Genomic DNA, 26,288 nt, shown 5'->3' with positions numbered 1-26,288 from the left:
AAATGGGCAGTCAAGATAAGGTCAAGGAGCAGGAGTCAAGAGGCAAACCATCTAGCAGAACACGGTGAAAGTGAAGGAGTGTCACACTGTGCAGACGGGGCAATGCAGAAGGCCTATTGGCAACAGTGCCACACAGTGGTGTGCTGAGACCCTGAAGTCACACACACACACACACACACACACACACACACACACACACTCACTCACACATACATACACACATACTCATACATACGTATACACACATATATGCAGGCACACTCTCACACAATGTACACATTCACTCATACACACACACATACACACAGACACACACTCACACATGCATACACAGGCACATGCACATATTCACACAATGGGGTTGGTGAGATGGCTCAGCAGGTAAGAGCACCCGACTGCTCTTCCAAAGGTGCAGAGTTCAAATCCCAGCAACCACATGGTGGCTCACAACCATCCTTAACGAGATTTGACTCCTTCTTCTGGAGTGTCTGAAGACAGCTATAGTGTACTTACATATAATAATAAATAAATCTTAAAAAAAACATATTCACACAGTGTACATTCACACACACACACTCACATACACACTCATAAACACACTTACACATATACACAGGCACATACATAATGCACACTCATACACATTCACAAGCACATGCATATAATCACACACATGTACACAGACATGTACACAGACACATGTACATACACACAAACACAAGCATATACTCACATAATGCACATACACTTACACAGGCACATATATTCACATATACACACATACATTCACATATATCCACTCAGAAACACATCCATACTTGTACATGTGTGTATTCAAATGTGCTCACACACATATAGAACATGAACACAGAGCAGTTTTATTTGGGAAGAGGAAGACAATAGTAGAAGGTTAGACTCAAGAGAGTAAGGAGGAGTGAAAATAGTCAAAGCACATTGTACGTGTGAACAAAACTAGAATCATGAAGTCCATCATGCTGTATCACGAGTATATGCTAATAAAACTTTTCATGGGCCTCAGAGTAACATAAAATGTTCACGTGTAACATGTAATTGTGTTTTTTCTTGGGGTACTGATATAATTTATGACTTCTGCTGTCTTGGATGTAATTATAACTTTGTAAGTTTGTTTCTGCACCTAGAACTATAATTGCACTTCACACAGCCATCTTGATTTAGAAGCCTTGCTTTTCAGTCTGTGAAAGACTCTGCATTCTTCCAGATTTCCTTTTACATACATATCATCCGTGATGATCTGCTTCACTGTACTTGGTAATGCAGTCTGTATTAACTGCTTATTCTACTTTTCTCCTATGCTCCTTATTTTTAATATAAAAACATTGTATGCAATATTTATTGTACATAAAAATTGTTTATAATAAAAGTATAATATCTAAAATAATAAACAAATAAGAAGAAGAAGGAGAAAAGGAGGAGAGGGATAAAGAAGAGTAGGAAGAGGAGGAAGAGGAGAAGAAGAGGAAGAGGAGGAGGAGGGAGAGGAGGAGGAGAGTGAAGAGGAAGAGGAAGAGAAGGAGGAGGAGGAAGAGGAGGAAGAGAAGGAGGTGAAAGAGGAGGAGGAGGAAGAGGAGGAGAAAGAGGAGGAAAAGAGGAAGAAGAGGAGGAGGAGGAAGAGAAAGAGGAAAAGAGGAGGAAGAGGAGAAAGAGGAGGAAGAGGAGGAGGAAGAGGAGGAAGAGGAGAAAGAGGAAGAGGAAGAGGAAGAGGAGGAGGAGAAAAAGGAGGAAGAGGAGGAGATAGCCTGAGAAAACAATGTTCTGGAAGAAAACAGCATTCCCTGCTGGATGGCCAGTCCCTCACCTCTAAAGACCAGCTAGAGTATACATACACACATGCGCTAGCATCTTAGTTAAAGAGTTTCACTACAAAGTCCACAGACAGTTCTATGGTTTTCAGAACTGAAGCAAAAGTGATGTCCGGACCATGGTGCTCATAGTGAAGATCTGAAACTTTTGGGCCTTGGGGGAGGACTTGCGTCCCTGAAACAGACTTGTTTGGCTAGAGCAGTGGTTCCCAACCCTCCTAACACTGTTCCTCATGTGGTGACTCTCCAGTCATAACATTATTTTCATTACTACTTTATAACTGTAATTTTGCTACTGCTATGAATAGTAATGTAATTTTTGGAGCTAGAGGTTAACCGACAGGGCTTGCGACCCACAGGTTGAGAACCACTGGGCTAGCATACGCCTTTTTAAAGGAGACTGGGCTCTCACTGTGTTTCCCAGGTTCCCCTGTTCTTGGGATGAATTAAGCATCTCTCTCAGGTTTGTTAGTAGCTAGGATTACGGGGACACACTATGGATGCTCCATGGAGATGATATTTTAAATTCTTTTAAAATGATCTGATTAGACCCGTTCAGTTCTGGAGACATGCACACTCTGGTCCTCACCACTTCCAGCTGGCTCCTTACACTGGTCTTTTGTGCTTGGCTTCCGAAGGTGACTGACTATGCAACTCTCAGATTGAGGTTCTATGTGGTTTTCAGTTGCAGAATGTGTATTCCTGAGTACAGAGACGTCTAGGGATATGTAGGTTCAGGCATGTCTTAATTTAATTAAAAACAATTTTTCTGTGTCAAGGTTTTGACTGCATTTTTGTCCGTGTATTATGCAGTGCCCTCAGAGGCCAGAACAGGGTGTCAGAGCTACTGGGATTGGAGTTACAGCCAGTTGTGAGCTGCTGTGTCGGAGCTACAAATGGAACCTGAGTTCTCTAGAAGAGCAGCCAGTGCTCTAAACTGCTGAGCCATCTCTCCATCATCCCTTGGGCACTTTTTAAAGGAATCCACTTCTGGACCTTTAGCACCTCTGTGTTTGTATCATTTAAACAATCAGGTTTGCTTGAAAACAAGAGGACAGCTGACTCTCACCCTCCCTCACTCCCTACACTTCTATCAATGTGTTTATCCTGCTTTACACAGAGAGATGCAGTTCTCCCCACTAATCATCTCCGCATGATGCTTGAGGCCCAGTGAAAGGGACACCTGAGAACCTGAAGAATTTGAAAGTCCTGAGGAAGTAAAGGAGACAAGGAAACACCATTGGATGTACCTAGAAAATACCTTCGAGGACACAGTCGCTTCCTCCTCTTTTCCCTAACTTTTTCCTGCTTTCTGTCTATATTGAAGTCAAAACTCAAAATCAAGGTGGTCATCATAGGGGTCAGAATACAATGCTTATATGATTTTTTTTTTTAAAAAAATCAGATTTTTCAGACAGAAATTAAGTCTAGAGGGAAGAGTGAGTGCTTCAGCAGTGGGGCCTATTTTGCATATATTATTTGTAGGCATATAAGTATAAATAAATGATATAATAGGGATTATATCCTGAAAATGTTTCAATTTGTGATAAGATTTTTAATGTATTTAGGAATGTAGAATGAGGCTTGGGAGTGCAATGCTCAAGAGGTTGAGGCAGGAGGTATTGAAGGAGGTGAATTGAAGGTCAGCCAGGGGTATCCAGAAAGTTTTGTCTCCCCTCCCCCCCAAAAAAAGTTAAACCAATATAACATGTATGAGAGGCTGGACATGGTGACTCACACCTTTGGTAAAAGGATTGGAATTCTGGGCTAGCCTGGGTCATTATAACAAGGTACCATCGTTTTTTAAAAATGAGACAAAAATATGAGAGATATATAGATTTTCAAAATCCTTCATGCTTAAGTAAAGAGTTTGAAGACACTTCCTGGAGGATCCTGGCCCTATCTGTATAGGCTGGAGCTTGAGCACAGAACTCTTGTATGATGGAAGTGAAAAAGCCCTTTCTTGCCATGCGTCTATGATACACTGGGGTCTCAGGGCTGTTTCAGTTCACCCCAGGTCCCACATGCTCTCCCGAAAGAGGACTATGTCACCTATTATGGGACTAGCAACCTTGACAGCTGGCTCCAGAGTAAGAGTCACGCATTACTCCACTTAGAACAAATTAAAAACACAGAGGTACAGTCCACATGGGTACAATTTACAAAATGAAACTTTAGGTTAGTGGAGGAGAGAATCTATGGGTCTATGAATTAGAAACCCCCAAATCAAGTGTGCCAGTTAGGGGATCTCAGTCTTCAAAGCCTGGCTATGAAGCAAGTCATCTGAAAAGCCCAGTGAACTTCCTTGTCCCCGAGCCCATGGCATGCTCCTAATCTGCTTAGCCAGAGAGGAGTACCTTTTGTTTTAGGATGTCGACAGGTGTCTGATGGGCCTTTAGCTTCTTGTTTTTAAGGAGCACTTTCCTTCTAAGCTGATCAGGTGAGGGAAGCATTGGGTCATCTGAGAAATCGGTCTCGAATAAGAACTTAGCCACCAGCTTTTCTCCAAACACACTCTACAACGTATAAAAGAAAGCACACTATGAATACCCTCCACCTCTACCCGATACATACATTTATAGTTATTAAGTACGCTGGATAGCTCAGCCTCGTTGAATTGTTTTAGAAATTCCAGGAAAAGGAACTGAAGAAGAGGTTGTTTATTCTCCTGGCAGTTTCCCCGCTGGAAGGAAGGGATGTGTTGAGGGCAAAGGGGAAGACCTAGGGCAGACTGGGGAGGGAACCAGCTGTTATGACTTAGGAAAATATTCTGGAGTCTGATCTATTAAAGGAAAGCAAGCCGAGATTTGATGAGCAGCTGCGGTTCTGTAAAACATGGCTTAATTTCCAGTAAATTCAGAAGCATAGAGCATAGAAACCTGGGGACAGATAGAAGAGATGAGAATCAACAAGGAAGGAACATTTATTCCAACCATGGATAAAGAATAGATTGAATTTTCACAAGGACTTATGAATGCTAGTGCCTGAAGCAGAATGTCTTTTTTAAGGAGGCTGCAGGTGGAGGGTAGACACAGGATGATCACTTAAGATAAGGGTAGAAAGTATGGCAATTTTTATTTCTAGTTATTTTTAAATAAATAAGAACAAAACAAACAAACAAAAGCCAATGTGTAGGCTAAGGCAATATGAAAATTCAAATTTTTCTTGGAATTCATACTGGAATACATTCCCATGTTAGTGGTCTCTCCTTCCATGAGAACTATATTTCCACAAATGCTTCTGTCACTGGAGAAGGGGGGAGTGTCTTATGGAAATCTGTTCTTTAATCTGTCTGCATTAATTTTCCCTTGTATAAGGAATCTTACTATTAATAGAGAAAATATTCTGAATGGTCTAACTTGCTAAATCCCTATATATAGTTTGGGGCACAATAATATGTGACTTCCCCTGAAACAGCCTCAGGTTTTTCATGTACAACTGCCAGGTGACATCTAGTATTATCCGGAGTATTGGAGAACCGGTCTATTCTTACCTCTTAAGGCTTCCTGAAAAGGGTCAGGAGGCCAGAAAACAATACCTATATACTCACAGGCAAGAAGGGGGACTGTCCTCTCTGAGCGTTGCCATTTCTCAGGTCTGTAGAACCCTAACAGTACATACTTCATGGCTAATGTCCAACTGTGTTGTGGTCTACATCTGTGTGGATACTAATAACAACTAAGAGATAATAGTATCTTAGATGGAGCTAACCTTGAAAATTTCTGCCATTTTTCGTTGTTGAGGCAATGAACAATGGTTCTCAATGGATATGATGATTGGCAGGTCTGAGGTGATGAAGGCACTGCGATCGATGGCTTCCACCACTTCCTGTGAGACCCAAACAGCTCATTAGAGTCAGGCGTCATCAGAAGACTGGTCCTCAGACACAGAAAGTGTTTTAACTGTTGAATCCAGCAGGTTCTAGATAAAAGTGGCTTTTATCTTTTCAAAAATATAGGCATCTCTCTAGATTCATGGGAAATTAATTCCAGGGCCTCTGAAGATACTGCAATCTATACAATGCTCAGATCTTACATTAAAAAATGGCATAATATTTACATATCATCTCCATGTATCTATCTTCCCACGTACTTCAAATAATCGCCAGATACTTAGAATCCCCAGTGCAACATGAACACATTGGTTCAAAATAATGACAAGAAAAAAAATGTCTATTCAAGTTCATTATAGACACAATTTTACCCGACTTTTGGATCTGTAGTTGTATAGTTGTATCCATGGATGTAGAACCCATTGCTAAGGAGGGTCAAATGTATTTGTAAACTAAGCAAGAAACTAGGCCATTTTGTCTAAAGACATCAAACTATTCATATTGAGTCTTGTTTCCATACTACAAGGAACAGCTATTACTATTTTAAAATGGAAAAAAAAATCAGTATATGTTAAGAAAGAATACTGAAAATAAAAGACATTGTTTTTTTATAGTATGTGATATAGTGAAGTCCAAGACATATTAAAACATTTAATACTATATTTGGAGCAAAAAGGTGCACATCTTTTAATGTGTATCTATAAACATAGCCACTCACTAATATATAATGCAAGAGCTGTATGAATGATAAATAGAAAATGAGTTGAAGAAAAATGCATTTTAAATACTATCTCATATAATTTCATATAATAGTATTCCTTCCAAGCCTAGCCACAGCTCAGAGAAAAATGATGTTACATAGCTTAAGACCCTCTGAGTGAGGAGTAACTGCACAGCTAAACTAATAAGCTACGTAGATTATAAAATAATCTAATAAGGCCAGTCTTCCGGGAAATCTATCTTCCCAGGTGGAACTAGTACTCTCTGCTTTATAATGGTGATTACTTAATTATCTACTGACACATAATATTTTCCTTTGTCAGTAAAGACAGCAGGATTGATGACCTTTAATTTCTCTAGGAAGAGAACAGCCCCCATTTTTATTTATCATTATACCATGTGAAGATAAATATCAACAATATCATTATGTTCCAACATGAGGTAATGGTTTTTAAATTTTAGTTGAATAGGGATCTAGTAAGAGCTCTAGATCAAGCCCTAGAAAAAAGGAGCCTGTTCATGCCACTGTGTACTGCAAACATTCTGAAAGTTTTCCAGATCTAGGGCAAAGTTCTCTGACTTAAGGTACAGTTTAGTAGAGCAGGTAACTTCAATGAAGAGAATGTCCTGTGATTTGATGGGAAGCGGTACCTTGAAGGGGATCTTGGTTGTCAGTGTATGCCCATGATAGATGATGGGCATCCCATCATCCCCATCCCAGCAGTCCAGCTCTATGCTTCTACATCCTTGCAGGAGGACCTGTGCGATCAATGAATGAATCCATCTCAGATGAGCACTGGGAGATAAAAACCTCAAACTGAACCAAGCACACAGTTCACATCAGTCAACATTTGTGTTACGGATATTAAATAAAACATAGATATTTGTCATTTTGGCCAAAGGTCACAATTAATATGGGCTTGGGATAGAAAGAACAAATCGAGGTAAGAAAACTGTTTACCAGAAGTGAAGATTTTGGAAGGTAAAGCACGTATAAGAACATGACAGTTTTCTTTTTAAGTGTCCTTCATTCTTTGACATGGAACATCTAAAAATTAGAGGCCACTCTCTCTGTGTTTCCCCAGACACAATCCACCAGTCTCATTCCTCCCTAGCTCAGTGACAGAATACCCACTGCAACTCCACCACCTACCCCGGTCTTCTGTATATCCCACAAACCATCCCTCCTAACCTCCTTCCCCTCACAGTTGGCTGTATCCTAGCTCCCATTTCTAGCAGGCTACACCTGCCAGAAAACCAGGTAGGATGTCTGTAGACGTCTTCCAAAGGACAGATAATCCAGATAAAACTAAACAGAAAAATAATGGAGCTAAAGGTGTTACAAACCAAAAAGATCTAACATTTACAGAACACATCACCCAAACACAAACTTCTACTTTGTACCTCATGGGATGTTCTTCAAAATTTTATTTTCAATAAAAGACAAATGTAAAAAAAATACAGTTAGCATAATCCCTGTCTAAGGAATTGTCAGTAGAGGTGAAGATGCTGAATTAAAGCCCTGACCCCCTAATAAGGTGAGTAAACATTTATATAAATCAATAATCAATGTTGACATAACCTCTTCCATTAAGACCCAAATTCTTCAATGAGAAAACAACATTGCTATCAAATGTAGCATGTAAGAATCGAAGCAAAGAGTCGTCAAAGATTTGCCTGGCCATGTAAGCCTGGAATTGCATCCAGAGCGGAGACAGTAAGTAGCCCATAAGCTCCCCTCTTCCCTAGGCATAGCGGGTACCCCTGGTCACTCACACACTGCCCCACCCACCCCACCACCCACCAAGCTTTGCCTCTTCAGCAGACTGCTGTAAGAACCTGCCAGTGATGCAGAGGAGGCGGCATCTATTGGCTACCCTGGATCTTAGGCTGGAAGCAGGACTCTCAACACACTTCTGTGAACTGCAGCTTTGGAACATCTGCTTGGAGCAATCTCATGTTCTCTAGACTTGTCTGCAGTCTATCTTTAAAATTATCACACGGTGAAAAGGTGGCCCAAGACAAGGAATTGATGATCTGCAATTGAGCTGATACAGTGTGACTCGAGAGTTCATGCAATTATTTCCACATAACAGTAATCCATTATTGGGATGTCCTGGCTTCTGAGAGTTTCTTCGACTAAACATAGCAGGATGTGCAGGATTTTTTTAATGCAAGATTCTCAACAGGTTCTTCCTAGGACTTGGTGTAGTTTGTGGTCTTTATCCCGTGCACCCCAAGCCCATCAGTTTCGGTTGGTAGCCACCGTGTCTATGGTATATTGCCATAGCTGAAGAGAGCTATGTAATCAGTATGTGGTATGTTAGCTGCAAGTGAGACTGCTTCCTCTCTCTGATGAGCTGACCAAACTGGTTAGCCACTGGTAATAGGGGTTTCAACATGAAAAGGTTATAGGTCTTTGCTAAAGTCTGCACAACGTAATGTCTCAGTACTAGGGTAGAAAAGGGAAACTAGGGCTGGAAGTTCCAGGTAAGGGGGACAGGGCTTGTTTTCCATCTGCCCAGGAGGGAAACTATGGGAAGTAACTGAGAGGACTGAGAGAGCCTAAGAGGATTAGAAATGAAGCAAAGGGGATCCTCCCAAGGTCTAATCACCCCAGGCAGTCCCTGTGAGGTGGTGAGGGCATGTGCCTTCCTCAAAAGCTGAGGTAATCTCAGCTTGGGGTAGAATATTAAGGAATTTAAAAATTCTTGAAGTCAATGAGTTGGAAATCAAAGCTCAGAAATGGTCCCTGATTGTTTTGCTGTGAAGAATGGACTCACAATGTATACACACACACACACACACACACAGACATATAACTATGAATATGCACATGTGAATGTACATATAAAATATGTAGAACAATTAAAATATAATATATATATTTATTTCCTACAGAACAATGGATTTTAAACTTTTAACAATCTACATTTGTTTGTTTATTTAGTGTGTGTCTCTCTGTGTGTGTCTTTCTGTGTGTGTATGTGCACATATGAATACCATAGCATGTATGGAGATCAGAGGACAACTTGGAGGAGTTCTCTCTTACACCACATGGGTTCCAGGGATTGAACTCAGTCATCAGGTTTGGTAGCAAGGGTCACTGAACCATCTCACTGGTTCCACAAACTTGGTTTTTTTTGTTGTTGTTGTTGTTGTTGTTGTTTTTTGACTTTGGAGCTCCTTATGAAAATAAATAACCAATATGTGAAGCGTATAAAAGATGGGTCAGTGGTTCCCATAGCAGAGCTGGGTCATGGTAAAGCCACTTCTGGCTGTGGCTTATTTCAGCACAAGCAGCTAAAGGCCTTGGCAGAGTCCTAGTTTGAAAATCATTACTCCGAGGACACATTTTCATTTCTTAATAAAAGTTCCTTAGAATTCAGAGATTAAAAAAAATAAATTCTAGATTTTTGTTTTGTTTTGTTTGTTTGTTTTTTGGAGACAGGGTTTCTCTGTGTAACAAAGCCCTGGATGTTGTGGAACTCACTCTGTAGATCAGGATGGTTTCGAACTCAGGAAGATACGTGTACCTCTGCCTCCTGAGTGCTGGGATCAGATAGAGGTGTGTGCCACCATGCCCATTCTGTGCTAAACAAACTTTGGGGGAAAAACTGTGTCATAGCCTACCATGAGTACTGGACCAATCTGGAGAACGAAGGAATTTCACGGCTGAGGATGTATGATTGTGATAGAATTTGTTTTCTAGCTTGTACTCCCTCACAAGCACAAAACCCCTAACCTGGCTCTTTCCTGATCTCTAATAGAAGTTGGGTATATACAGTGAGAGAGAGAGAGAGAGAGAGAGAGAGAGAGAGAGAGAGAGAGAGAGAGAGAGAGAGAGAGAGAGAGAGAATTTACTGGTCAGGTCAAAGGATGCACTTTTCCCAGTCCAGAGAGCCCACTGCACTCTTTCCCAGAACATTCCCATGAATTTCAGCTGGGAGGAAAGTGCCTCCAGCCCGTGCAGCTTTATCTTTAGTTGGTTGCCATAGGGATGGATGGCTTGTCTAATGAATGGCAAAGCAAAACAAAACAAACAACTTTTTGGGATTAGCTCTGCAAGAAAGCCGCATTTCCTACTATGCTTTCCCACCACAATATATATTGATTTATTTAACATTTAGTGAAATGATTGGCTAGCTTTCCCAGGGGAAATCTTAATTTTAGTAGGGGTAGATCCAACCGAGATCTAAAAGCTGAGTCTCAAACAAACACTTTCTTTTTTTTTTTTTTTCTTTGCCTACAATGCAGGGTAAGTATAGATTGAGGGGAAGGCAAACAAAGAGGCAGAAAGAAGCAAAGAAAACAACCGCTGTGTGTGTGCGTGTGTAGCCTGTTTTCCCACACTTGATGGCTCTGCATAGTTCACGCCATACTTGACAAGTTCTTCACAGGAGTCTGGGGGCAGATGTCTTGTGAGTTGGGGGTTCAGTGACGGAAACCACACCACTGTGACACTCTCTGTACCTGGCTATAGAGCTCCACAGAGGACTCCCCCTTGAGCTGATGGCCGGTGAGGTAGGTGTTGTGTGAAGACTCAATGTAATAGTAGGAGAGGGGTAGCTGCAGCTCTTTCTTGTTCTCCCGTGACTCGTCATTTTTTGAGGCGAAATTGTCTTTATCCATCAGAAACCTAAACGAAACACATGTTCTTAAGCCTGCGTTAGAGCAACATGTACTCTTGAGGGATGCGATAAAAAATGGTCGGAGGAGTTACCTTGCAAACCCTTCAAATGACAATAGGCCTTGATGACACATGCTGACGCTCGGCTCAAATTTCTGCAAGGGAATTAAAAAAAGAGAGATGTTTTTTAGGCAAAGGAAACTAAGGAGAAAATAGCACCGCACAATTAAAAATAAAACTGTTCTGTTCTCATTAGGAGATGTCTCATCCAAATATTTGAAGTAATTTTGTTATGTAGTGGTAAGATGTAGGTTTTTAGTCTGAAAGAAAATATTTATTACATGTGAGCTTATTATACCAAGCATATTTATTTAAGAGAAAAAAAAAGGTAGTGAGAGAAAAGAATAAGGCTGATTTATATGAAAACACAGCGTGAGTATTAGTTGAGGTGACGGTGAGGATAATAAAGGCAACTCCCATGTAGCAGTGGGAGGTGGGGTGCGGTGATTTGATGATTCGCTTGGAGTAGCCCCACCAAACATACACTCAGTGGAGTCACAGTGAACCCTCAGTTTTAGTATCTCCGAGGGTTAAATCCAAGGGTCACACAGCTACTCCCCAGATTCCATGGATTCCAGATCAGGAGATTAAGCTAATTCTTCTGCCCGTGACCCTGTCACAGTAAAGTTTCACTCTCTGTAGCTGCCACCCCTCGCCTGGGCTCCTGGGACAGTTTCCACCCATCTCCATCTTTTGTCAGCACACTTCCTCGCCAAATGGGCTCATGCTGACCTTATGAAGCATAGATCATGCGCCCTCCTGCTTAAAACTTCTTAAATCTTCCAGTTTCACAAGGACAGATGTCAACCCCCGTCCGTCCTACGGTCTCAAAGGCCTAGATGAGTTGGTCCTTGGACTCCTGCCTGAAGTCGCATCTGCCCGTCTTGCCTGGCTCTGATCATCATGCTAACTTTTGATGCTCCTTGTAAATCCCCAGCTCACTCTTGCCCTAGGGTATGAGCGAGCTGCTCACGTTACTCACTCAGAGCTTTGCCCAAGTGGCCCTCACCAGCTCAGCCCTCCTGTTTTCACCCTTTCCTGACCTTGCTCACTCTTGAAATTGTGTATATTTGTTTAGTGTTTGCCCCACACACCAGAAAGTAAGCTGTGTAGAAGAGTGAGCTTTTTTTTTTTTTTTTTTTGGTTTTTTTGAGACAGGGTTTCTCTGTGTAGCCCTGGCTGTCCTGGAACTCACTTTGTAGACCAGGCTGGCCTACTACACGCCCCGCTCTTGGAACATGGATTGCAGAGTAAGAGCTAACAAATACCTGATAAGTAACAGGTTGAAATTCTGACTGTTGTATGTGTTAGAAGAGTGAGAAGTTATTGGGCACAACTTCCTCGTAATTGTCATTGAGTCAGAGATGCTCTAGCACCTGAGCCATTAATAAGAATACCTATGGACTTGGCATTAAAAGAAATTCTATTTTCTACCCCAGATATGAAAAGTATAGACAGGATAAAATTCTTAACATCAAAGTATTAGACCTGCCAGAGGCATGCCGCACACATGATATCATACATGCTATACATGTCACCATACATGCTATACATGTGATGTCATACATGCCATACACGGTACCATCTATTCCATACATGCCATACATATGTTATACATGCTATACATATAATACCATACATGCCATACATGATATGTCATACGTGCCATACATGTGATACCTGGATGATGCTCAGGATTTCATCATACGTGCAGTGTTCTCCTTGGCAATTCACCAGGAAATCATTGAGCTGGAGTATGCCGACCCCAAATATGCCCAGGGACGTGCTTTCAATCCCAGTGCCATTGGTTACAATGCTTGCAGCAGCGATAGCATCAGATATCTGCCTCTGGTTGTCAGAAAGCTGCTGTTTACTTTTAATGAACAGCCCCAAGTCGGAGACGTTTCTAGTCAGCAAATCTGAAACACAGCCACCCACAGTCCATGGATTATTCAGAAGCCTCCTTGACAGAGTTCATCAGTATTATGAAGTCAGTGCCCTGATGAAGCTCTAATCTGTCCAAATAAGATGCAGACTTGGTGTGAGTCCCTGGCTTCCCACAGTAAAGAAAAAGCAAAAGGAATGAATGAATGAAAGAATGAATGAACAAATGTAGGGGCTGGAAAGATGCTCAGAGAGATCCACCTGCTTCTGCCTCCTGAGTACTGGCTTTAAGGTGTGTACCATCACATCTAGCCCAAATTCAGATTTGAAAGAAATACTTTAAAAAATTATGTGTACGTAGGGTAGTTGGGGGTAGGTATGCACATGTGAGTGCAGGTACCCTGGGAGGCCAGGGGTGTCAGATCCTCTAGATCTAAAGTGACAGAGAGGGTGGTGAACCTCTCGATGTAGGTCCTGGATACTGAACTCAGGTCCTCTGGAAGGGTAGCAAATATTTTCAACCGCTGACCCATGTCCAGCCCTGGGTTTTTTCCTTCCTTTTTTCTCCCTTTTTTCCTTCCTTCCTTCTTTCCTTCCTTCCTTCTTTCCTTCCTTTCTTTCTTTTTCCTTTCTTTCTCTCTTTCATGAATAACTGCTTCTAAGCTTTTCCATTGGTAGAGGCAGAAGAGATGTAATCTTAAAGGTTTCAGTATCTTAAATGTGTAATTATAAACATCTGTATATAGATTTTGCATGAATACCATTTTAAAATTAATTTTGGCACATAATCAAAGAGACTAACTGCCGGACCCTATGTTAAGAGCATGTTTAGTTCAGCAAGAAGCCATCACAATGTCAGTTTACATTTATTTATTTATTTATTTATTTTGTTCAAGACAGGGTTTCTCTGTATAGCCCTGGCTATTGGCTATCCTGGAACTCACTTTGTAGACCAGGCTGGCCTCGAACTCAGAAATCCGCCTGCCTCTGCCTCCTGAGTGCTGGGATTAAAGGTGTGCGCCACCATGCCCGGCTTTACATATATTTTTGATTTAATTTATTGTGTCATTTTACATTTTAATCTGAAGTGTTCTAAGGCTTTCATTGCTCCCATGCAGAGAAACTTGGTAGGGCTGGTTGGTTCAATTTTAGCCATTTGGGAAGACAATGTGGCAATGTCTTTTTGAATAAAATGGAGGCTTACCATACAACCTAGCATTCTCAGGTACTTAGCCAAAAGGTTATAAGACTTATCTCCATACAAAAGTATGTACACAAATCTTGGTAGCACATGTCTATATAATGGAACACATTCAATTTAAAAATAAATTATCCATTGAGTTGCAAAAAAGAAAAATGGGGAAACTGTAAATATACATTTCTCAGTAAAAAAGTCATCCTGAAAGGCTATATACTATAGGATTCCAATGATATCGTATGTCCTAGAAAGACAGTTATGGCGATATTAACAAGCTTGATGGCAGCCAAGGGTTTACAGGGAAGGAGGGAAAGATGCAAAGGTGGGACAGAGGGGATTTTCAAGGCAGCAAAGCTGCTCTGCCTGGTACAGTGTTGTATATACATCCCTGTCTGTAGAACCCATGGAAGAATGTACAGCTCTAAGGAAAACCATGGACTCCAGTTACCAATACATTTTGATAGTGGCTGGATTGTAATAAATGTCCTTTACTAACACAGCTAAAGTTTGCCTGGGCAGACACCTACACAGGTGTGCAAGAGGCTGGGAACTCTGATTTCTGCTCATTTCCCAGAAACCTACAATTAGTCTAGAAGATAAAATGTAATGGTCTAAAAGATACAATTACTTGGTTAGTTTATAGGTGTTCATGTTTTGAGAGCTACATAAGAGTTAATATTCGGGGCTGGTGAGATGGCTCAGTGGGTAAGAGCACCCGACTGCTCTTCCAAAGGTCCGGAGTTCAAATCCCAGCAACCACATGGTGGCTCACAACCATCCGTAACAAGATCTGACTCCCTCTTCTGGAGTGTTTGAAGACATCTACAGTGTACTTACATATAATAAATAAATAAATCTTTAAAAAAAAAAAAGAGTTAATATTCATATAAGGATGACATAGTTATAAATAATTATGAAACAAGTGCATGAGAAAGGTTAATGTATGTGTGCACATGTGTGTATGTGTGTATATGTGTGTGTGCATGTGAGTGTGTGTGCTCTTTCATGTTTATAGTTCTATCAAGAACTTAGGAGAAAAACAACAAGTTTAAAGTTCATGGATAGTTAAAATGTTGTAAGTAGGATAGAAGGAGACATTCTGGTTTACAAAGAAGGAAAGCCATTCTAGATGTCCATCTAGGAGAACTCTGCTGAGGTCACCAAAGACTCCCCTTGACAAAGCACAGACAATCACTGCCTAGGCCTGAGCAAGCACTTACCTACAGGTAAGAGAGATAATGTTATTTCTCAATTAAGATACAGTCCATTCTTTATAGACACTTGGAAATGGTTGGGAAAGGGTGCTAAGTGTTCAGAGGGACTGAAACATTCTTAAACTCCCCAATTTTATGTGCCAAAAGACCACGTGGTGATGGATTTCCCACACGACCTGCCTACCCTTCAACACCAAATGACTGTGGAAACAATTCTCAGTTTCACCAAGCTCCAGGTAACAGCAGTGACACGCTGGGTCACTGGCTGGGTGATCTCCTACCTTGGTTTTTGGAGAGAAATCTCTCAAAGGGAAATGATGAATTGTTAAACCAACCTAGGTCAGGCTGAAGGTCACTGGTATTTTCTTCGATTGTCAGGTTGGTGTAGAGTGGAGCTGACTCCGAGGCAGACCGATTGCAGGGTACGGAGTAGATGTCAAAGATGTCCTTCAAGTCCTTGCGGCTCCTGATGCTGAGGAGAATGGAAAACACCTCCCTTTTAGAGCTGCCATCCAACTGTGGGCCTGAGGAAGAGTAAGGAGAAAGACCGTGTCCTACCTGAATGATTTGAACAGCTCAACGAATTCAACGAAACTCATGTTACTGTCTGAAACCATGAAGCTCTGGAAGCCTTTCATCCCTCCTCGGATTCGCCCATGCCAGCTGCTGCTGCTCCAGGCACTGCAGAGAAATATGGCCGTCACTGGCAAGTGCAGACCCCAAGCCATTCCACCTCAACAGATAGTCTCTGATGACACTATGTGCAATGGGGAGATGACACTATATCCAAGACTCTTTACCATCAGAGGGAACAAATATGTACTGCTAACAGTATTCCCAGTTTACTCAACTGGGGCAAAATGCTGGGATTAATACTCCTTCATTAATAGAACAACAGTTCTTTAAAAACACAGATTGATAAGTCATGGGGAATCTTCTAAATTCAGTGTGTCTGAAGAAAAGTCATGTTAAAAAAAAAAAAGAAAAGAAAAGATATCCAAATTCCTTCTTCACAATCTATGGGAGACAATTCATGTTCTTTTCTGTATTCTAAATTATGGAAACGCATCTAGGAGGTTTGAAATGCGTAAATGTTTTTCCTTTCCCCTTTTTAAAACCAGTTCTTCAATGAAAACAGGGAAGAGCTTTTATTATTAATGGAAAATGTGAGTCAGAAAAATACGAAGACTGGAAGGAAGCCAACCCTCACTGGAGCCCATCTGCACCTGCCAAGGCTTCATTCAGTCACCATAAAAATATCATCGCTCTCAGGCAAATATTCAGGCTGGCTGGCTCACCACACTTTTTATTTTCTGTGTGGATTACTCAAAAAAAGTAGTAAAAAAAAAAATGTTTTGTCTATAGCTTTCAGTCAAATCAATTAACAGGGTATTTCTCTTTCTTTTAACAGGGTCTCCTCTCAATTCTGCTACCAGTGTTCGATCATGGAGAATTGCTTAGTCTTAAGACGTGACAGCCACCTCTCTGACGGGAGGGCATCACAAACGGATGGCTTTACAGTCGTGTGTGGTGTGGGCAGCTTACCGTACATGTTCAGGAAGACTTAAATAGTTATCATTGAAACACACTGCATTTCAACCAGTGAGTTGCCCATCTTCCTCTTTTTAAATTCCATCCTTGCTTGGTTCCTGTCTAGAAAATTCTGTATCTAGTCTCTCTCTCTTTAAGACTTAGGTCTTAGGCTCACTTTTCCTTGAACATAATTCAGACTGCTGCCACGTCTGTCTTCCTTGTGTCTTAGAACTTGTCTTGTCAGGAGGGACTGGCCCCTCCCCCTGGGGCTGAGATTTGACTCTGGACCCTGCATGTTAGTTTCTTGTCCAAAAGGCTTCCCTCCTTCACTCCGTTCTGCCTTTTCCTGCTCATAAGTGACTTAAATAAAAGGAAAACAGACTTAATCCAGGTGATATTCTATTTTATACATCCAGGATTCTACATGGGTGGAAATATAAAGGATTCCAACTATTTTCAGATTTTAGTTTTATTATAAATCTGAATTTACAGAAAAGTTGTGAGAGTAAAACAGAGAGTCATCTAGACTTTGGCCCGTTTTTATCAATTGTGGTTTTGAATGCAGGGAGAATAAAGTACAACTTTAGTCACTCGGTGTGAGAGGATTCTTCCCTTTAAGAAATAATTTAATACAGTTAGCATCACTAGCAAGTGAAAAGCAATTGAGATTGGTTTTGTGGAGCGTGTCTGTAGCTGTGCCATTATGTGCAGTGTGTGGAGAAATGAATACTCTACGTCTGTATGCTGAGACCCACTCCTCTGGCACAGTGCACGGGATCTGCTCTATGTGGGCTCTGCCTGGATCTTGCACATTTCTTCAGCAATCCAGCTCCCTTTGGTGGATTTTCATTTTGTAATTACTTCTGCATTGAACTGTTGATGTGTTTTTGTTGTTCTTGTTGTTGATTTTGAGACACAGTCTCAGTGTATAGCTTGGGCAAGTCTGGAACTAGCTCTGTAGGCCAGACCAGCTTCCAATTCACAGAGATCCTCTTGCCTCCACCTCTCAACTGCTGAAATTAAAGGCATGTGCTGCCACCACCATCAAAGACAGCGGTTGTTTCTTCTTCTTCTTTTTTAGTGTCTAGGGTCCTTACAGCATCATTAGCAACAATCCCAGCTTTGGGGTGAGATAAACACATTCAATTTGTTGCCATACTTACAATTACTTCTCCAGGCAAGCACAGCTTCCATCAGCTGTCAGATACACGTTTCTGACACATATCTCAACTATCAGTAAGGTCAGGCAGCTCACACTCAAGTTTGTTTCCCCTTAGCATGGTACTACCTGAAAGAACTTGCTGCAGGGACACACATGTCCTCTATCTGCTGCAGGGACACACATGTCCTCTATCCGCTGCAGGGACACAGATGTCCTCTATCTGCAGCATTCAGCTCAGAGCCATTAGACACCTGTAGTTGTGGTGCAATGAAAATGTGACTAAGCAACTGACTTTCCAATCTAATTTAATTTTGAATAATTGATGCTTGATATTACATGCCTACAGGTAGTTAGTGGCCAGTCAGCTAGACGGTGCAGATTTAGAGAACCATGGCTTAACTTTTGATGACTGCCTCTGACCTTGGAGGGGTTACTCTCTCAAACAATTAGAAGGGATCTCAGCAATATGAGAGACTATGATTACAGATTCAGGAAAATCAGAATAATTTTCAATTAGGGATTTTTGGTTTTCACTTTAACCGTTGAATTAGAACAAGAGACGGACTTTGCACAGGGAGTGAGGCACAGGTTCCTTCTCTTTCATCATGTTAAGGCCCCACCTGGATGGACTCTTGTTTGAAGAAGACAGCACAGGGGAAGAGACTGGCCTGATGGGAGATGACATCCCGGTAGCCAAGTTGGGGGACCCAGCCGTGGTCAAAGAGTAGGCTCTTCTGGAATGGAGGGTGTTGGGAGGGTTAGTGATGACATTGGCCTCTGCAGGGATCAAAGGAAAAAAAAAAAAAAAAAGAAGTGATGACTTCGCTCCTGCTTTCCCTTAAATACCATCAAAACAATCTATACAACTGATTCTTATGTAAGAAACAAATACTTAGATGAATGGGCTAGTCTGATGGGTGTCAGCTGGCTACAAGCTAGCATTATCTGGGAGCTTAAAAAAAGCACACAGATGCCCAAGGCCTCAGCAAAGAATATATAAATGACTTGGTCATGGGTGTGGTCATGACATCCGGGCACATTTTTAAAAGCACTAACACCCAGTCAGTTGTATCCTGTATAGCTAATATGGTCTAGCAAGATTGGCAAGCCAATGACCATTTTCTTTCAATTGGAGTGCACTCGTAGGAATACCTCTTGGGTTTCGTATCTCACCAAGATAAAGAAATTATCTTAAGAATTCCCACCAGGGGCTGGAGAGATGACCCAGAAGCTAAGAGCAATTGCTGGTCTTACAGGAGATTCTAGTCTCATTTCTAGTACCCACATCAGACACCTCACAAGTACCTGGAGCTCTACCTCCAGGGGATCCGATGCCCTCTTCTGGCCTTTAAAGGCACCTACATATGTGTGTGCATGCATGAATGTTTTTAAAAGAGCCATAAAAAAATTATTCCTATGATATGAAGTTAAAAATCATAGTACAAAGGCAAATCTTTACTTTTTCCATAAAAGTAAAACAAAAAGGTTCAGATGTGAGCACACTGCATTCATTACCCAACTCTTCTTGTTCGTTAACGTCTTGAGGATCAGAGCCGCTCCGGCTGCGACACTCTCTGTATATTTTGGCCTTGCGGGTAGCCATCTCATCGTCCGTCACCTCTCCACTCTCTCCCTGGGAACAGAAATGTCTCCATGGATCCTGGGCTGTATTATTCTCCCTGAACGCTTAGCTAAGATAGATTTCTGCTTTCTAACCTGTGTCCTTCAATCTTGTCTTGCCTGGTGAGACCAGTAAAGACCTACAGTAAGGCTGCCCAAGTGAGCTCAGGTCATTTTACCCAGTGTGTTCTTCAATTTCATGCACCATCCCCCCAGAAAAGGAGACTGAGAAGGGGATGCACAGCCCTGGAGTCGGTGGGGACACACACAATATGAAGCTGTAAAGTTCTACGAACCTCCCATGAGGAAAGAGTAGGACTGTTTATGGATAGCTATGAAACAAACGTCCTAATGAAAATATGTTATATGTTATATAACCAATAATATACAATGCTTAACTTGTTTCATATACAGCATTCATCATTCATATCCCCTTCATAAATGTGATCTCTCTATTTTACTTTCGGTTGATTTTATTTTGAGATATGTCTTACTCCGTAGCTCAGGCTGGCTTTGAACTTACTGTAATGCTCCTGCCTAAGCATCTACCACACTGGGATTATAGGAGGGAGCCATCATGCCTGCCACAACCCTTTTTCTTTTCCAGTCCTGCGATGGGACTTGTACTTCAGCCTCTCACATAGATGGTTAGGAATAGGCAGAACCTTTAACCTCTCTGCTCTCTCCTCCGTGGCAGGTGCTTTGTGTTGTGTTTGGAAAACTCCTATACACACTTCAAGACCCACCATGTGTCTGCTGCTCTGAGGCCCTTACTGCCCGCCTCTTAGCCCCATATTTTCTCTACTGGTATAGCACTTTGAAGATGACTTAACAATGAGTCATATTTACCATGCACTGTGTTTTAAGCCAATGCAGATTTTTTTTAAGAACTTTGGTTTCTCCTTGGTGTTTGCTTGATTCCTGATACCGACCCTGGTACCTGAGAGGTTTGTGACAAGCCCTTGCAACCATTGTTTTATCATTTATCTTGTCCCTAACTCAAATGACTTAAGGTGGCTTATGGCAATATAGGCCACACAGTCGTGGTAGAAGGCTGGGTATGATGCTTAATAGAGGAATTTACTCTACCCTCATGAGCATTTTCTTCTTTTTCTTGGTGGTGCTTATGCCCAGGGTGTTGTTTCTCTGCATGTTGGGCTTCTCAGCATTCTTTGCCGACATTCCAGGACTGGGGTTTCTAGTGCTCCACCGCCTACCACCAAACAACTCCACAGCATGTGCCAAGGTTGGGCCTTCATACCGACCATCCTCCTGCAAAGAACCGGGAAGACATATTATTAATGGTCCCAGTGAATCCCCATGTGTGTAAGCTCAAGTGTTTCCAGACACGTGATCTGACCACCCATGTGGTTCTGTTTCAGACTCTAGGAACTTCCTGTTAAGGATCCGATTGTGTCCGCAGTGGTCCTGATCACACCCTGGGTCATCGATGTACTTCAACATCAGCTGGGGTAAACTAACCAAGCCAAACCAAACCCAAAACACTTCCCATCCTGGTCTCTGAGGTGATTCAGAAACTAGCATCGTGGGGAAAATTCATTAAGACTTTGCATGTTAAGGGCTGGGGTGTAGTTCACTTGGTAGAATGCTTGTCTAGCAGGTACTTCAGAAATGTTTAAGATTTTGCAAATTATGATTCTGGGGAAATCGTCTAGCAACTATGAGGCTCTGGGTCAACCTTCAGTACTCCCCTCAAATCTTTCTTTCTTTCTTTCTTTCTTTCTTTCTTTCTTTCTTTCTTTCTTTCTTTCTATCAATCTATCTACCTACTTACCTACTGTTTTTTATTTGTACACTCTAACTTTTTAAGGGTAGCCCTCCTTTATACTTCCAAGGAAGTATTTGTAAATAATTTAAAAATTAATATATGTGTCTCTGTTCGTGCAACATGTGAACTCCTTTGTAGAAGGAGTTTTAGTTAGCATGTCTGGTGTTTTGCTCAAAATGAGAGCAAGATTCTGGGGTTGGGTGAGGAATGGTTCAGCAATAAAACAACATCCTTATCACACTTTATAAACTGCACGTACTTCTAACATGACAGCCCACTGATGCGGACCTTAAACATGACTGAGGTAGTGTTCTTCATACCCCAATGTATCATCATCATTATTATTATTACTAATTTATTTTCTAAAGATTTTTTCCATATATACTAATTAGATGAAAATCACTACGCCCAGATTACATTGAAGGAGAGAGCTGTAATCTTCCACCTCCTAGGGAAGGGAGAAGCTATATGTTACATTTTTGGAATTTTTCTGCACAGGACATTGAAAATATATGTTCAGGTAGCACTGAATGGATAGAACTGGTTATATTTAAGAATATATATGTACATATATTCATATGATAAAAATTATTAAAAAACAAAAGAGGTCATGAAATTAAAGGAGCGTTAGAAGGAGTATATGGGAGGGTTTGCAAGGAGGAAAGAGAAGAGAGAAATGCTATAGTTAAATTATAGTCTCAAAAAAAGTTTTTAAGAAAAAAGAAGAAAACCAGGCCAGGAGAAGATAATACTTTTGTTTAATCTCTCAAGGAGGCTTTCTGGAAACTAAAATACCATGTGAGTTGTTTTATATAAAATAATAAATATATTTGGGATGGGCAAAGGATACTTCCTTTTTTTAAAAACTGTGAAAGATGCTTATGAGTGGACACACATTCTTAGTTTCAGCAAACTGTAGACGTTGATGGCTAGGAAACAGAGTCAATAAAAAAATTCTTCATGTGGGCTGAGTGGTTGAGAGCACAGGCTGCTCTTCTATAGGACAAGAGTTTGCTTCCCAGGACCCACACGGTGACTCAAAACTGCTCATAACACCAGGTCCAGGGAAACCAATGCCTTTGGCCTTGACTGGCCCCTACTTGCCCATGCACCACCCACATTCAGACACACAGCAATACATAGTTAATTAAAAAGTAAGAATAAAGCAAAGCCCGAGCAGTGGTGGCACACACCTTTAATCCAAGCACTCCGGAGGCAGAGGCAGGNGGATCTCTGAGTTGGAGGCCAGCCTGGTCTACAGAGCGAGTTCTAGGATAGCCAGTTTCTGTCTCTGGGAAAAACAAACAAACAAAAAACAAAACCAAAATCTTTTTAGAAAAATTCATGTACTTTAACATGCTGACATCTCTGTTCTATGAAGACCATAAAAGTAAGTCACCCCCTTTGGTAAAACTTTTTCTCCCCAGGGCATATAGCGAGTAATTTGTGTCCATTGCTTATAACCAAGATGCTTACCTGGTATTGCTATATTTAATCTTCCCAGCTGCTCACAACTCCATTTAAATACTCAGAACTGTGAGCCCTAGCTTTGCCCTTGACAGTGTCCTTGACAAAGTTGACCATATCTCTTCCACCAGCATCGTTACATAGTTCCCTGGTTTTTATTATATTACATTTTTGAAGTTGAAAAAAATATTTTTTTTTTATTTTCTATGTACATTTTTCCAAACTTGGGATAAAACAATGCTCTTATAGGGCTGTTATCACAATTCTGGAGAAAAATCACACAGATGTTCAAACAATTTAACTAATAAAACTAAGTAGGGTTTTTTTTTTTTTTTTGGTACTAGTGCATGGCAGAGTGTTGTGTGTTAACATGTATGTGAAGTCACTCAATCAATATTCTAATAGGTTGGTCTAGTTAGTTTATCTGAAATGATGCATTCAGCCGAGACCTTCAGCTGGGGAGACGTATGGATGGGTTCCTTTCCAGATCTGAGAAATGCACTGCTCAGTCACTGTTGTCACACAGAAAAACAAGAGGCCTCGCCATGAGCAGACATGCATATCAATTTATACTTTGTCTTTATACACTGTGCGCTCTATCGACTCTCACAGACACGCTCCGCACAAGTTCAGCTCATCTCCAGTTTTTACACTGGCTGGCCCTGGGAGGTTAAGGAAAGCTTCCCAAGGGTACACAGGAGTCACTGACAGGGCTCGGAACCTAGTAGTTTAAATGCCAAGTGCATGCTCCTGAGGACTGCGCAACTCAAGGAAGAAGGCTGGATGCACCCCTTACCTGATAGAGGCTGACATACTGTTTCCGAAGCCACTGCTGTCGTTGGTCAGGGAACTTCCTTATCTTTCTCACAGCTGTAGTAAGTTCCAGCAATCCACTGAAAAGCATCTCGGCTGTGTGCTTTGGCGCCACAAAGTGCAGTAATCTATTGTCAGTGGTCTGAAGCCCATAGAGCAGGGTGACCCCCGTCTCCGATAGAAGCATGCTACTAAGTTTGTTCTGGACACACACAGTGTGTATATCAATGCCAGGGTGTCCCATATACACAGCCTTCACTGAGAACAGATCCAGGATTCCCTCTGCCAGGCCGCTCACCCCGGCGTTGCCCGGTGATGGGAACTTGCCGGGCTCGGCCGTGTTACTAAGCACGCCGAGCTTGGGTCTGGCACCGGCTGGGGAGGCAGTGGGAGGTTTCATCCAGGTCAACGTGCTATTGTCAGGCTGCAACTGGAGAAAGCAGCGGGCGGAGAGATGTGTGTCCTGGTCATAGTGGATGACTGTGGCCCCCTGCAATAGGAACTGGTGCACATCCGCTTGGATGGACAGCACGTACCATGGGATGAGCTCCGTCCCATGGTCAAAGGCTTTCTGTGACTCCTCTGATCCATGAGGGTCACACTCTTTGGACTTCTCAAAGATGTCATTTTCTGAATCCAGCAAATCTCCAATTATAAACCTGATGGAAAAAAAGATACAAGTTTGCTTTGCCTTATAACCAGAAGGGGACCAACACAGAGCCTGTTCTTCACACACGGTGGGAATGGGTTTCTCATTCTGCTATAAATTCAAGAAAGCATGGGAAATATAAAATGCCAAACAACACTGTGTAACTTGTTTATACTTACAAGGCACCTGACCACAGGCATGCTTTGTGGTGCCCATGATGGTTTTGAGAAGTACAACTGGGCATTTTGTAGAAGGAGCTTTAGTTAGCATCTGTCTGGTGTTTTGCTCAAAATGAGAGCAAGATTCTGGGGTTGGTGAGGAATGGTTCAGCAATAAAACAACATCCTTATCACACTTTATAAACTGCACATACTTCTAACATGACAACCCACTGATGCAGACCTTAAACATGACTGAGGTAGTGTTCTTCATACCCCAATGAATCATTATCATCAACTATTATTATTACTAATTTATTTTCTAAAGATTCTTTCCTTATATACTAATTAGATGCAAGTCACTACGTCCAGATCACATGGGAGGAGAGAGCTGCTACCTTCCACGTCCTAGGGAGTGGAGAAGCTACATGTTACATTTTTGGAATTCTTCTGCACAGGAGATTTATCTCTGCTCCCCATTTGTTTGCTTCCTTATCAATTTTACAGGCCAGACACTTACTGTGCGGACTTTTGGATATTTAGCTAATGCTTTGAGTGAGTTATAACTTAATCCTACTTTATTTAATTTTGTCCCACTAGGAGCTCTTTCGGCCTGTGCTTCTTTCACAGACTCAGATCTGTTTGCTTGGATGATTAGTTGATCTGCGTGGGAGCACTCACTACTTTGTGTCACTGTAAGACGCTCCCTGCTTCCATCCCACAGTCAGCCATTTACCAAAAGGAGCTTGCTTCTTTTTACTGAAGGATGATATAGAAACCAGTTTTTTAATGTTAGGTGTAAATACGTAAAATTTCACCCAGTTTTCTTGTTGTCACATGTTATAATCAAAAATTAAAAAATAAAAAAAGCTTGCATGGGTAACTTAGCTCCCCTCCAAAAGTGCTCTCAGTGACAATGGAAAGGAATCAAACACTTATGTGTAGCTCCACAACTTCATGCCTTCTGCAGTCACTCTGAAAAGAACACGTGGATCTGCTCCTGTATTCTGTGTGATCTTGTCAAAACATTCAAACTATGTCTTTCTCCACTTATCTACTAAAGAAGTAGTCAGTGACCTCACAACGCAGGGGAAGACATCCAACAAAGCAAAGGTTACAAGTGTGCCCAGCTCCAGGTCTGGCGCAGTAAAGGGCACTTCTATGAACAAATATAGCGAAAGTGGCATCATTCATTTAACCTCTTCTCCACTGCCTCTGCTCCAGGTTGACTAGCCAGCTGTGTCTCTGGGATGGCTTTCTTCAGAGGTCACTCCTAAATTTCTCTTTGGGGCCACTATCCTATTTTTTCTGTGACACTTGGTGGTAGATTTTTAAGTGAAATGGCTGGGGTAAGGGGTAGCTGATACCTGTAATTGCAACACTAAGGAGACTGAGGCAGGAGGATTATCAAGATTTTAAGCCAGTCTCAGCTACACAGTAACTTCTAGGACAGTCTGAACTACAATGTAACATCCTATTTCAAAAACCAACCAACCAACCAACCAACCAACCAGCCAACCAACCAAAGTTGAAAGGCTGTGCGCATTGATAATGGTTAAAACATAACCTGGTAGTTTAGACATAGAATTTGTGATTTTAATTTAATATAACAAAGTGTTTCCAGTGAAAAACTATAGGCATTATGAAAAAAAATAGTATCTAAATAGAAAAAAGGATATGGCTATTCTGAAGTCTGTATGTGCTTCTCATAGATGAGG

At 41.5% G+C, this 26,288-nt stretch overlaps 1 protein-coding gene across 4 annotated transcripts in view; it reads right to left on the bottom strand.

The window, feature by feature from the left end:
* Plce1 (phospholipase C epsilon 1) overlaps positions 1-26,288 on the bottom strand; it is a 300,309-nt gene that overhangs the window by 46,837 nt on the left and 227,184 nt on the right. For all 4 annotated transcript variants that reach the window (XM_021196340.2, XM_021196332.2, XM_029538628.1 and 1 more), the window contains 12 exons: positions 23,747-24,422; positions 20,784-20,966; positions 19,590-19,707; positions 18,743-18,851; positions 15,938-16,060; positions 15,715-15,851; positions 12,764-13,002; positions 11,117-11,178; positions 10,867-11,032; positions 7,045-7,152; positions 5,553-5,669; positions 4,199-4,357 (listed from right to left, as the gene is read on the bottom strand). In XM_021196340.2, coding sequence (XP_021051999.1) covers positions 4,199-4,357; positions 5,553-5,669; positions 7,045-7,152; positions 10,867-11,032; positions 11,117-11,178; positions 12,764-13,002; positions 15,715-15,851; positions 15,938-16,060; positions 18,743-18,851; positions 19,590-19,707; positions 20,784-20,966; positions 23,747-24,422 — 2,197 coding nt within the window. The remainder of the gene's footprint in view (positions 1-4,198; positions 4,358-5,552; positions 5,670-7,044; positions 7,153-10,866; positions 11,033-11,116; positions 11,179-12,763; positions 13,003-15,714; positions 15,852-15,937; positions 16,061-18,742; positions 18,852-19,589; positions 19,708-20,783; positions 20,967-23,746; positions 24,423-26,288) is intronic.

This window comes from Mus pahari, chromosome 1, assembly GCF_900095145.1.
Source record: "Mus pahari chromosome 1, PAHARI_EIJ_v1.1, whole genome shotgun sequence".
NCBI classification, from domain to species: domain Eukaryota; kingdom Metazoa; phylum Chordata; class Mammalia; order Rodentia; family Muridae; genus Mus; species Mus pahari.
The sequence above is the reverse complement of the archived record's forward strand: the minus strand, read 5'-3'. Positions and strand labels throughout refer to the sequence as shown.